We start from the raw sequence: 14,014 nt of genomic DNA, 5'->3' as shown, positions 1-14,014 counted from the left end.
TCCCCCATCGACCAAAGAGGGGACACAGTAATTAGCTTTTGAAAGGTAAGTTACAAAGCAAGTAAAACTGAAATGTGGCACAAAGAAAAAGACATTTTGGAATCTTTGTTCAGTACCTTTAAAACCATTTTAAAACAGAATAGTCAAAAATAAGCAAATATAAAAATTATTTTAGGGGCACCTGGGTGGCTCAGTCAATTAAGCATGGGACTTTGGCTCAGGTCTTAATCTCACAGCTCTTAAGTTCAAGCCCCGCATCAGGGTCTCTCTACTGTCAGCACAGAGACCACTTCAGATCCTCAGTCTCCCTCTCTCTCTGCCCCTCTTCCACTATGACTCTAAGTAAAACATTAAAAAAAAAATTTTTTTAAGTACCTAATATTTTAACAATATAGAAGTAAAAAGAAGACACAGAATTCCTATGAAAAATTTTTTTCAGTCATTGAGGACTATGGAAGTCTTTATTACTTTATCACTGAAAAAAAATCATTGAGCCTAAATTAAGATTGGAATTTATGATTAAGTGAAAACAGGCATTAGGTTGACACTTGGTGCTTTTGAAATAAAGTAACTTGCTAAAGCAATCCCATTAACTTTTCCTTTGAAACAGTATTTATCATTTAGGGTATCTGTCATTCCATCTCTCTATCCCCTAATTAGGGATCATCAGATTTTAGAATCTAATCCTTTCTTGTGCCATTTTCATATCTACACCTGTGTCTGTATATGGCGACATGTTTTTGTATGCACTCTATATGCCTTTATTTTTATTTAAAAAATTTTTTTTAATGTTTATTTTTTGAGAGAGAGAGAGAGCATGCACGCAAGTGGAGGAGGGGCAGAGAGAGAGGGAGACAGAATCTGAAGCAGGCTCCAGGCTCTGATCTGTCAGCACAGAGCCTGACACGGGGCTCAAATTCACGGACCGCGAGATCATGACCGGAGCCAAAGTCAGATGCTTAACCGACTGAGCCACCCAGGCACCCCATCTTTATTTTATTTAAATGAGATAAGGCCATAGGGCTTGAGGGAAGACCTTGAGGGTCCATCTGTCCATCCTATGGCCATGTGAGACTGACCTTCCATCGAGCTACAAACTACACTGGTCAAAATTAAATCACACATGGTAGCTACATTTAAAAACTTAGAGGAGTTTCTTTCTCTCTTCCATCCCATAAAAGTTTCTGCAAGAGAAATAAGAACCATACCAGATAAATAATAAGCAAAGAGTTATGCCAAACATGAAAACATATACTTCTGTTAACGGATAAGGCAGATATCCTGCCACAGTACACTGGTGTGTTCATTCCACATGTCAGGCTGCCATCTTTACAAAGGGAAGAGCTCCACTTAAAAAACCCTCAGCAGAAGAAAAGTGTTTAGTATATGTACAGAGTTCCCCACATATTCAATTTGGCCGTGAATGCTGGAACAAATTACAGTTAAAAAGGCCAGGACAGCACTTTGATACTGGAAGGTTAGGTTGTACAGTCCTCTCCAAGAAATATCCCCTTTCATTAATCTATTTAGTAGTCTACGGGGACTAGCCGTGTCTGCTGTGAGCCTGAAAAGGATTCTGTATCAGCTACAGCTTTTGATTATATAGCGGCTTCTCTGCCCCAGTAGGCGAGCTCAAGTCTTTTTTACCCTTTTGTAGAGCTGAGAGCTCCTTAACAGAAAATTTATTTGCGCCCAAGAACGAGGACCATCTATTGTCTGACCTTCAGATGGGATTACTGCCCAAAAAAAAAAGCTGGTTCCCATAGTTTTCTTCTTGTCTTTTACTAGGGTGATAACAAAAAATAAGACACTTTCTTAAGTATAAACATTGCATACCATGACTTTTACACATGGAAATGACTCTCCTCTCTTTAACAACTTACAGAGAGGCTTATTAGGCCTTGGGGTGAATTCACTATGTTTTCATGGAAATTCACAAAATCTTTTTTACCCAAGGATGCAAAAATATTTTATTCTTGAACCTTCATGAGCAAAGGCTTCCAAATTCCTGACTTCTATAGCCCCACATTAGTTAGGAAATAATGCTTTCTCTCCTTTGGTATCAGCCCAAAAGTAAATTGGTATGAGCTGGCACTCTGATGGGATTCTTATCGATAACACTTGGTAAGTGGTATTTCCTAGGATCACGTGGTACCACCAGGTTCACTCAGGTATACTTGGTCTTCTAGGATCCTGACCAGAGCCAAGGAAGGTTTAGAATATCACTGGAAAGCTTCAGCAAAGCTCATGATCAAGCTTTGCCCTTCATCTGCTCCAGAAATGAAATCTGAACTACCGCAGTGAGGCCAAGAGCCAAGGAAGAGGACCACCTGTTTTGGGGCTCTGTTGCCTGCTTCCTTGGGAATTCTGCAACTTTTTTTCTCCTCTCTCCTTTGAACCTAGATACTTTTACCAGACCCCCTAATAAACTCATAAGAAATGCAAATTTACAGAAGCAGAAATTCCAGTGAAGACAGTTCCCTGTATTTTCAGAGTCACGAGGTATTTGACATTCTTTATTCAGAAGCCAATGGAAAATACATTATATGCATCTCATGAAATGTCAAAGCTGAGTTTATTGTTTTCTAAAAGTAGTAGATTATATAAACATATATATAGTCACTTTAAAAGGACCAATATTTGATTAACCAGAAATTCCCATTCCTGGTCAATTTTAGATGTAAACAACATCCTGAGTGGCAGCAACTTGTTATTTTCCAGTGGGGAGAAGAACAGACATTGACCTTCCTGCTCTGTGCCAGGAACTCTGCTAAATGCCTTGTGAGTGTTATCCATTCCAATCTTCCAGGGCCCCTGCAAGGCAGGTATTCTCATCCCCATTTAACAGATACTGAAACCTGAGTGTCAGGGTTGAACCAAGGTCATGGTTCATGAGAGGCTAGGAGTGGATTCAGGCTGATGATCTAAGCCAACACCCACCCTTGTTCAAGTTCAGCACACTGCCTTAAGAGTGACAACCAGGCAGGGAATCAATAAAAAAAACAAACATTAGCAAGATCTTTTGAGAGGTCTTCCTCCTAGGCCTTAAGTTAGAATCTCAATCTTTTTGTTAAGCTTACTAATAAAAATCTTAGCAAGGGTCTTAAACACTATAAATTCCCACAGGCATGGGCATGAGTTTTGGGTTCCAGGACTGAGAAGACAGGGCCCATTCAGGGAAACAGAACTTATGTTTAGCACGAACAAACCTGCTACTGGTCCGTTTTCACGAGCTAGACACTTCCCTTATAATCAGCTCTTCCCCAGTAACGTCTAGAAACGGGGCTGGGCTTTTCCTACCTTCAGAATCTGGTCCCCTTCTTGAAGGCCTTCTTGCTCTGCAGAGGTCCCCTCTTGAATGCCAGCCACAAATATCCCAACGTCATTGCCACCAGCCAACCGGAGGCCCACGCTGTCTCCCTTCTGAAACCTCACCATTTTGGTATTGGGACTGCAATCGGTTCAGTTTTAGAAAAGAAAGATGGGAGATTTTTCTTTGTGAAGGAGAACAACATTAGTGAAAGATTGAATTTCTTCTATTTATGGAGAGATTTACATATTAAAAATCTCTCGTTTTTATCACTTTATCTTTTTTGGGACTGTGAGATGAACATCAGCAGGCCCACTTAACTGGTTAATAAGTAGAAATACAGGTGTTTACATAAACTCATTCAAGATTAGAAAGCAAACAAAAGGCAGGGCTAGGCCATCTCACTCCCACTTTAGGATTCTTCCAAAGGAAAGCTTGCGGCCACCACAGGATTCTTGCCAAATGGAGACACAACCTGGGTCCAGCAAGGTCGGATCTTACTCCAGGAGCTGCCCCTCTCTACCACCACTGAACTACACGGGTTCTCATTATCCAGAGCAGAGCACTGTGTCATTTCTATCCTCCCTCCACACGCTAGGATCGTCAGGATACTACAACCCTAAAAAGGTCCTGTAGTTAAGCAACATTTCACCTATTTGAGAGTTACCAATTTGGCAAACTCAAATACTCAGAATCACATTCTGGAAAAGCAGCCAGATAAGTAGACAAGCAAAGTTAACATTACAAAGTTTGCCAAATTCCACATTTTTCTTTTCCTACAAGTTATTTCTCTTCCTCATAAACACTAACAATAGAGGTTGGTTAAAGGTGGCCCATTATATGCAAAACTGCCATCTGCAGTTAAAAAACACCATTCTTCTGTACTTCAGTTAAGGACACTGAGGTGTGTGGAAGGAGAAAGGAAAAGAGAGAGAGGCTGAAAGATATACCCATATATTGCTTCATCTTCAGGACTAGGACGGAGAAAGGTTCTTGGGGCTGCTTTTGGTTGAGGAGCTGTGGATTAAAAACCATCTATCATTAACAAGAGAATGAGAGTGAGTTTGTCTCTATAAAGATCACAAAATCCACAAAAATCCAAATCGGTACCTTATGCTACATATAAATCATCACATCAGACAACAAAAATAAGTCTTTAAGGTGAAATTTAATTTGGAGGCATTAGCAGGTACGAATAGTTTCTCAAAATAAGTGAGGTAAGAAACTTCCAAAATCCCAGGTGCACAATCACATGCGAAAGAACATTTTATATACCTTAAAAACCACATAAATCTGCCCTTACCATCAATAAATATTTACTATGTAAAATCACGATGATACTTTTAGGGCAATGGGGCAGGGCTGGAGGATGGGGTTGAGATCAGAAGTGGGAAAACAAAAGGACTTCAGTTAATCAAATAAGACAAAATTTAACTGTGACGGGATTGGAAATATATATATTTGGGGGGCACGTGGGTGGCTCGGTCAGTTGAGTGTCCGGCTCTTGATTTCAACTCAGATCAAGACCTCACAATTTCATGAGTTCGAGCCCTGAGTCATGAGCCCTGAGAGCTTGGGATCCTCTCTCTCCCTCTCTGCCCCTCCCCTGCTCATGCTCTCTCTGTCTCTCTCAAAATAAAAATAAAGGAAATAAAGCATATATATATATATATATATGAGACTAAATGTGTATATATATATATGTGTGTGTATATATATATGAGACTAAATGTGTATATATATATATGTGTGTGTATACATATATATATATATATATATATATATGTATACACACACACACACACATATATATATACATTTAGTCTCTGCTCCCAGTTCCTAATACAGAGCTCCTGAAATCCCTGTAATTTCCGGAGTGATATGGGTGCCAAGACAATCTTCTCTCTTTCCTCTTTGCCTTCAGTTCCTGACATAAGTCCTACATCCTTTGGAATTTCCTCTATCTCTGTCTCTAAAGAGATAACTCCTCGATAGCCTCAAGATGGGGGCTGGTCACCAGACAGAGCAACCCATGATTAGAAGCTTAGAACTTTCAGCCTACCTCCCCACCATCTGGGAGGGGACAGGGGTTAGAGACTGAGTTAATAACTGATCACGCACATGACAGAGCCTCCGTAAAATCCATAAACTATGGAGTTTGGAGTGCTTTAGGGTCAGTGAACACACTGAGATACTGGGAAGGGTGGTACGCCTGGAGAGCACCTGGCAGCTCTGTGCCCCTCACCCTATACCTTGCTTCTATTTGGCTGTTCCTCTGTCATATAAAAACCGGTGATAGGAAGTAAAGTGCTTCCCTGAGTTCTGTAAGCCAGTCTAGCAAATGATCAAACCAGAGTGAGGAGGAGGTTATGGGAACCCTCGGTTCAGAGCTGATTTGGCCAGAAGTATAGGGGGCACCTGGGGATTGCAGTGGTGTCTGCAGCGAAAGTATCTCATGGGACTGAATGCTTAACCTGTGGGGTCGGCACGTAACTCTGGGTAGCCAGTGCCAGGACTGAAGTGAATTGTAGGATGATCAGTTGGTGTCTGGAGAATTCGAGAATTGGTAGTTGAGTAGGGGAAGAAACCCACACGTTTGGTGTCAGAAATGTTAATGTTTATTTATTTTTGAGAGAGAGAGAGAGAGAGAGAGAGAGAGAGAGAATGGGGGAGGGGCAGAGAGAGAAAGGGGGAAACAGAATCTGAAGCAGGTTCCAGGCTCAAGCTGACAGCAGCAGGCTCAATATGGGGCTCAAACTCATGAACTGCGAGATCATGACCTGAGCCTACATTGGACACCCAACCAGCTGACCCACCCAGGCGCCCCTGGTGTCAGAAATGTTAAGAGCAGAGCAGTTCAGGTTGGGATCAGAGATGGGAAACACAAAGACCATAAATATAGTCAAATATTTAAAAAATGTGACCAATCTGTTGGCATATGGTAAGGACTATTATTCTTGTAAGTTTTTTTAATATTAAAAGAGACTGGAGTGCCTCTTCCACATATCTGAATGATTTCTTAATAACTTCTCTCTCCTTCTGGCCACCCTCTGGAATGACCAAGCGCATACTTCTGAACACAGCTGTTTACAAGGAGCCTCACCTGGCGGTTCCTCTTGGTATTTGGGTTCCTTGCTGTTCTCTGTGCCAAGTGCAGCTGCAGCGTCCCCCATGGACTTAAAGGGAGTGGGTGTGGCGCCCATCCTGGACCATCTGTTCTGCATGTCCTCTCTTGAACTTAAGCACACGTCATGTTAATGTCTCATAATGCAACAGATCTGTAAAACGTATGTGTGTACGTTCATGGTGTAGCGCGTGAGGGAAAGTATGCATCATCTTACTTTGGCCTTTCCTTCAGCTTTTCATTTGAGGAATGATAATCATAATCGGAATACTGCTGCCGTCTCTCCTCTGGAGAAAATGATCGGTTTGACTCTATTTCTGAGATATCTGGTTTCAAAAATAAGAAAAGACTTCTTATTAAGATATTGAAGACTGTACCAGAAGTGATATTATTCTCTGGGTAAGCCAATATGAGAAATGGAAAAGAGGCAGGAGTAAATGTGCTGTTAGTCTAGCAGTCTTCCCTTGAAGCAAATCTGAGCCTTTGAAGGGAAAGACATTAATTAATAAAGAGGAAGCCAAATTCAGAATTTTATGTTCCTCTTTCATTACACCTTCCATCAAAGCTGCTACTGAGGAGTCAGAATTCAATTATTGGATCATACATGTATCCACTCATTTTTAACCACACAGAGCAGTGCTTCTCAAACTTAAATGTGCATATGAATCACCTGGGATCTTGTTAGACTAGCTATTCTAGCACACAATCAGGCCTGTGATTCTGTGATTCCAGCAAGCTCCCAGAGGCTCATGCAGCCAATGGGCTAAGGATCACACTTGAAATAGCAAGCAAATAACCTATAAGCTCTTAGCATACTGGGATTATTTCTCCTGCTCTGTTTTCCTGCACTGCACTCATAGCAGTAATCAAATGATTAGACTTTTGATATGATGGAAGTTAACCTAAGTCGTACGGTTTCATAAAGTAATTCTCTTAAAAATCAGCATGGCTGGGGCACCTGGGTGGCTCAGTTGGTTAACCATCCAACTTCAGCCCAGGTCATGATCTCACAGTTTGTGAGTTTGAGCCGTGCATCAGGCTCTGTGCTGACAGCTGGGAGCCTGGAGCCTGCTTTGGCTTCTGTGTTCCTTTCTTTCTCTGCCTCTCTCCCACTCTCTCTCTCTCTCTCTCTCAAAAATGAATAAACTTAAAAAAAAAAACAACATGTCTGTCTTCAAACTTGAGTACTTAATATTTTCCAAGTTCTTCTGCACAAAGGCAGTACTAGATGGTTAGTCAGTATCATACCTACTTATTTTTATTGGTAAGTTTTTGCATCGTTAAAATGTGACCCCATGTGTAATTCAGATTTAAGAAGTGAGTATTGCTTCCTAAGAAGAGATGACACAGATTGCTAATTGATGAATACCACAATATTCAGCCATTCTGACTGTTTAGCTCTCTTCCATATAACCTTCCCTTTATTTGAAATATTAATATCCGCTTTTTAAAAATATGCAAGAAAGTACAAGACTGAACAATTTACAAATGGATGTGGTTAGGTCTTTGAGCCACTCACACATATATTTTTTACGAACAAGTTTTTTTTCAGTGGCCTAAAACAGATTCCACTGGGGAGTTCATAAGTCCACCTGAATTTCATATTGGAAAACTAGTATCAGCAGACACTTTAGTAAGAAAATAACCACCACTTATCCGAATTAAAGTTTAAAACAGAAGCTCTTGTTGTAAATTTAACTTCCAGCTGGATGGCTATGCTACAGTGAGAATGGAAAAGCAACAGCCTTCCTTGTTTCCAGCCAAGCTCACAGGCTCCCCCCTTTTTACCTTCTATTTCTGAGTCGCTGTCATTTAACGACGGGATGTTGATGAGTGTTTGCCTGCTGTCTCTCAACACCACTAGCTGGAGTTTTCCTCTTGACTTTTCTATCAGTTTTCGAGCATCCGTTAAAGACATGTTCTCAGTTACAGTTCCATTTATCTGTGTTTATGAATAATGGTCATGTTACATGGATGCAGCTGTTCACAGCAAAATAGAAAGTTTGTATTTTGCCCTTCTAAAAGTGTAAAGTCTTTGCTCAGCTATCCAAACAACATGAGTTTTAGGATGACTGAATAAAAATGGATTATCCTTTAAATTAAATATAACCCTGCATGCCTGGATCTCAAAGACAGGCATGAGAGAGCTGTGGGATACTTAAATTACTCTGCTAATTTATTTAACTTCCAAGCTCAAGACGATGGTTTGGTTTACTCCTGGAACATGTTTCCTGACTGGAGAGGTTTACAGAAACTATTAAACATTCAACATTCATGTACTACCAACTCTCCCTCTCATCTTTCCTTAGTTTAGGGAATAGGAGCTTAAACTTTAAATAAACAGGGAATAAGAAAGTATTCAATGAAATTTGTTTAAAAAACTAACATGACACTATTACAAATCTCCATGTCTGGTTTTTGTGATAAAAATCTCACCCCACTGCCCTTCCCAGCTTTTGTCTTATTATTGACTCCCATCTCATCAAAGTTTCACTCTATCAGCATTCAAATAGGAAATTTGGACTAGAAAGACAAACATGAATTCATTTGTTCTCTACCCTGTTATCACCCACCTTGAGAATTATATCTCCTTCATGCAGGTTGCCATCTTTATTTGCCAGACCGGTTCTGGTCATTTCCTTTATGAAAATCTGACTCCCAAGCCGGAGACCATACTCTAGAAGACAAACACATAAACATACACATATTTCATCAACTTGTTCAGAACACTTAGTCTGGTTCTTAGGTCAATTTTTAAATATTTATGAAAAATTAATTTTGCACATAGGACATTCTGTCAGACAACCAGCCTGGACTCATCAAAAAAGTCATTGACATAAAAAACAAAAGAGGCAGAAGGACTGTTCTAGATTGAAAGAGACATAAAAGCCAAATGCAACGCATGAACCTTCACTAGGTCCTGGATCCAGTATGGGACAGAGGTGGGAGGGGGGATACGTTATTTTAGAGCAACTTCAGAATGAACCACACTACAATATATTAAAAGGGATATTAATGTTAATTTTCTAAAGAACCCACAATGGCATTTTGGTTATATGGGAGAATGTTCTTATGCCCGGGAGATACCTGCTGAAATATTTAGGGCTAAAGGGGGTCACCCTTGCAGTTTACTTTCAAGTGGTTCCAAAAAACCACTGAGAGATAGAAGAGGTGTGGAAGAGGAAGAGAGAAGGAAGAAAGGGGAGAAAAGAAGGGGAAAGAAAACAAATGTGGCAAAATGTTGACAAATGGAAGAACTAGGTGAAGGCTATATGAGTATCTGCTCTAAAATTAACACTTTTCAAAATGGGGCCCAAAGAAACCAACTCAGTACATCTCAATAAAGATGTTCTGCTGACAGTGCAGTTGCCTACAGAAAGGAAAGTGGTATACCCTTCATGTGTAATGACTTAGCTGTGTGGGTTTGGCAGTGAAGAAATTTCAGTGTGTGAAGAAAACAGGTCAGTAAGCCAAGCCAAGCAATAAAGTATTGAAGTAAAACCTGTGTACTCAGGGGGTTTGTGAACTTTGGATTGCTCTGAAAAGAAAAAACACTGTATTTACTAAATATGCACAGTGAAAAGTATTTTAAATACTATTCAGACTCTTCTGATTTTACTTATTAGACTTATGAAAATACCTAATTTAAGGATAAATTTTTGCTGTTTTAGGAACCACAACCCAGCAGGTTTTAAAAAGAGGCACCTTCAAATTTATTATTATTGTTCTGGACTCAAAATCTTACAATTTCAAAACAAAGTAACTTCCTACCATTTAAAAAAGTTATGAAGTAGATTTAAAGATAAGTTTTTTTCAAGTATAATTAACATACAGTATTCTATTAGTTTCAGGTGTACAATATAATGATTCAGTAATTTTATACATTACTCAGTGCCCAACATGGTAAGTGATCTCCTTCACCTATCTCACCCATCCCCCCCCCCCCACTTCCCCTCTGGCAACTACCAGTTTGTCCCCTAAAATAAATTTTAAGTGCTTTACAGTGAGTTAGCATCAGATCTTACGACAACAATTGAAAAAGTTGAGGTCCATCTCCACCCCTTTAGGAAGGTGATGAGAAAGAATAAGGGTAAGACAGCATCTTCTTTCATGGATGACAGTTCCTTGTTGGTTAAACAGCCTCACAGCCCAGCACAGAAGGCTATGACAGCTTGAGTGATGACTTCTTTCTCATGTGTCAATTCTTCTATCCTCCTAAAGCTGCAGTCTTACTGTACAGTTGCAAATAGGTTGTTATTGGTGTATTATGGGCATCTCTTAAATGGAGAAAAAAATGAGTTGACCAGCTTCTAAGACACATACCTGTGTGTGCAAAGCTATCTGGTGCCCAGGAAATGCAACGGGGCAATTCAAATGGATATTTTTATTAGTCAAATATAGGTCTTTCCTACTGTTAGATTTCTTTGAAGATTAGTTTTTATGCAACTCTTGCCAGTGATAGCCAAATTATTGTGTAATCCTAACAAACAGCACAATTATCTTTTAAAAATTGGAATTTTTCCCCCCCAATGAATTCCAAGTTTAAGTAACAAAATGGCCTAGGAGGAATAAGATGCTATCTCAACAAAGGGACATAGCCCCTTCTATCCTTGTAGTATTACTAAGTATTACTTAGTAATAGTATTACTAAGACCAGGCATGACTTAGGCATCTCTTACAGACAAGATCTTTTCAAGATTCATTAGTGAGTCTTGAAATCAATGTAGTAAGTTATGAACAGTATTTTAAAATGTAATGGAACCTCTCAGAATGCATCACACAGAATAAGTACTGTTCCATGAAAGGTTTGTTCAAGTTTTTTGATATGAAGATGCATCCGTGATTGTTTGCAAGATGTGGTTCTTTCTGCAGTGGAAGGGAAGGAGGAGGGAAAGGAAAGGGAAAGAGGCAAAGAAGAGAAAGAGAAGGTAAAGTCTGAAAAGCACTACCTTGGGTAACTCAAGAACCTGGAGTACCAGTCCTATAGAAGGTGTATCAGGCCTCTCTGAGGGAGGTCTCATGCCAGGTCATCTTTCTCAAAATTTCTCCAGTCCATCTTCTAATCTGGGAGCAGGATGGTTTTTACTCTATAATTCTTGTAGGTTGATAAATTAATATATCATTATCAATGGTTGTAAAGATTCTGTAGAATCCTTAAACCTCCTAAGATGCGCATTCCTTAGAGATAGGAAAGTCTCGACTCCCTCCTCTGTTTTCTGGGACTGGACTCTGCATAGCACGTTACTCACATCCTTGTGTTATTCTTTAGGTATTTCGATGGGCACCTAGTTCTAGACTCAACTTTGTGCTCCACTAGAAATAAAAACAAAACAAACCCTCTCATCAGACAGGCTATGTGAAATGCCAGCTCCCAACCTAAAGGGCAAGAAGTTAACTTTGCATTCTTGGGTGCTCTTCATTGTTCTTCCTCTTGGAAGGAGAAGTAAAGAACAAACAGAGATAAAAGATATATGACAAGTAATTTAAAAAGTCAGAACCAAGAACCAGTGCAGGGAACGTCTCTGCACTGGCTCTAAAGCCTTGTTCATCCACCTACTTGTTTCTGATCATCTGTCTACTTCCAGGAGATGCAATTTGTGTTCTGGCTCACCACTTCCTGGCTTCAAGATGTGGGCAAGTCGCTTCCCTTCTTGAAGTTTCCAATCCTCACCTAACTAAGGGACTGCTGGCTTCTAACTGCCACGTGGGGCTTTAGTGAATTTTGGATGAGCTGAACCATGTGCAAGTGCTCCAAGGAATGCATTGTGGGACAGGCGGGCTGGACCAGGGCCCTCCTCATCTGTGGGCACACCAAAACTTCTCTGCACCACGATGCTCCCCACTGGGCAACAGGAGTGAAGTCTCCTACCTACCACACAGGGCTCTGGTGAAGATTAAGAGTTATTTATTCAGCGCAGGCCTGGCACAGAGCAAACGCTCAAGATCAGCTAGAGTCTGATTTACTCTCATGGTTTCACCACTCAAGCTGCACCAGGCTCACCAGGAGAGCTTGTTAACACACAGACTCTGTGGTCTCTCTCCGTGTTTCAACTCCGCGGGGCTGGGCTGGGGCCTGAGAATCTGCATTTACTGCGAGTGTCCAGGTGGTGCATAGGCTGCTTTGAGAACCCCTGGCCTAGGAGTTTAAAGCCACATTTCTGCAGCCTGGCTCTGCCATTGGTGACACAGCTTTGTGCAAGTAAATGAACTTTTCTGTGCCTCAGTCTCCTTGTCTACATAACGCAGATATAAGTAACTCCCACATGCGGTGGTTACCAGGAAGAAATGAGCCAGCTGGCACAAAGCATCTGGGTCAGTGCTTGGCACACAGTAAGTGCCACGTAAGAGTTAGCTGTTGTAATAGTGCTCTTCTTCAGCAAGCATGCCTACCTTCATTTGCTTTGCTTTTCACCAGAAGAACCCCGATGGGCCTGTCCGAGTCAGGCCGCCCCCTCAGCTCAGGGCTGGGGCTGCAGGAGTGCAAGTGCTCGCGGCTGCGGCTCCGGGACGCCGCGTATCGGGCATCGGGCTGGGCCCTGCGGCCGTACTCCTCCTCCAGGCTGTAGGCTCGGTCGTAAGCTCGTTCGTAGGCCCGGTCTGTGCTCCGGCCGCGGCTGCGCTCCCGGGCCCGCCCATAGTCGTCGTGGTCCAAACCCCGCTCCAGGCTGCGGCCGCGGCTGCGCTCTCGGCCCCGCCCATAGTCGTCGTGGTCCAAACCCCGCTCCAGGCTGCGGCCGCGACTGCGCTCGCGCTCTGGACTCCGTGCCCTCTCGTGGGGCCGCCCCCTCTCCGGACTGTCCTCCCAGCTGCGGCTGCGCGCACCGTGGCTGCTGCGCCGGCTCCTCTCGCTGTACCCGCTGCGGGCACTTCTGCCGTCGAACTCGTCCATCACGTCAAAAGCGCGGTCATCCTCACCGACAGACGGGCTGCCCTGGGGTGGGGCCAGCTGGACCTTCCGGGGCCTCTTGACCACCTGTCATTCAAGCAAACGCAGGGGGGATGCAGGGCAAGCACAGTTACAGAGAATGCAGGTTTAAGAGCCCAGCCCTGCTTCTCCTTTCAGTAAAACTGTCCCCGCCAACTCACTAAGCTTTGAGTATAATAAGACCATGAGTATAACTCTGAACACAGGGCCTCTAAAATCTGCTTCTACTCAGTGTTCTGAATAGCATCAAGGGACTTTAAATCACTAAGTTATGAAAATGAAAATCCAGAAATTGAAACATTCTGGATACAACTGCCTAATTCATTCAAAAGTCAGTGTCAGTAATGGAGCGGGAGGGGACAGCGTAGTGAGAGGGCAGAGAGAAAGAAGGAGCCTTCTAGATTAAAAGGCATTGAAGAGATTAATGACCAAATGCAATGCCTGAGCCCTGATTGGAATCCTGGATGGGGAAGAAAAGTCTATTGAAAACATCTTGGGATATGGACTGGGTATTAGATGATACTTTAAAGTCATTAATTTCCTCATAGTGTTATAGTTATGTAAAACAATGTCCTTATTTAGGAGATGCATGCTGAAGTAAGTAGGATTGACACTGTCGTATCTGCAGCTTTCCTTCAAATGGTTTACTGAAAAT

The 14,014-nt window shown here is 41.9% G+C and overlaps 1 protein-coding gene across 7 annotated transcripts in view; it reads right to left on the bottom strand.

The window, feature by feature from the left end:
- Positions 1–14,014, bottom strand: part of TJP2 (tight junction protein 2) — a 129,622-nt gene that overhangs the window by 20,336 nt on the left and 95,272 nt on the right. For all 7 annotated transcript variants that reach the window (XM_060610115.3, XM_060610113.3, XM_060610109.3 and 4 more), the window contains 7 exons: positions 12,825–13,407; positions 9,008–9,111; positions 8,223–8,376; positions 6,652–6,760; positions 6,414–6,547; positions 4,261–4,327; positions 3,301–3,451 (listed from right to left, as the gene is read on the bottom strand). In XM_060610115.3, the coding sequence (XP_060466098.3) occupies positions 3,301–3,451; positions 4,261–4,327; positions 6,414–6,547; positions 6,652–6,760; positions 8,223–8,376; positions 9,008–9,111; positions 12,825–13,407 (1,302 nt within the window). The remainder of the gene's footprint in view (positions 1–3,300; positions 3,452–4,260; positions 4,328–6,413; positions 6,548–6,651; positions 6,761–8,222; positions 8,377–9,007; positions 9,112–12,824; positions 13,408–14,014) is intronic.

Source organism: Panthera onca, chromosome D4 (assembly GCF_046562875.1).
Source record: "Panthera onca isolate mPanOnc1 chromosome D4, mPanOnc1 haplotype 2, whole genome shotgun sequence".
Taxonomy (NCBI): Eukaryota; Metazoa; Chordata; class Mammalia; order Carnivora; family Felidae; genus Panthera; species Panthera onca.
This window is presented reverse-complemented; position numbering and strand designations above follow the sequence as displayed.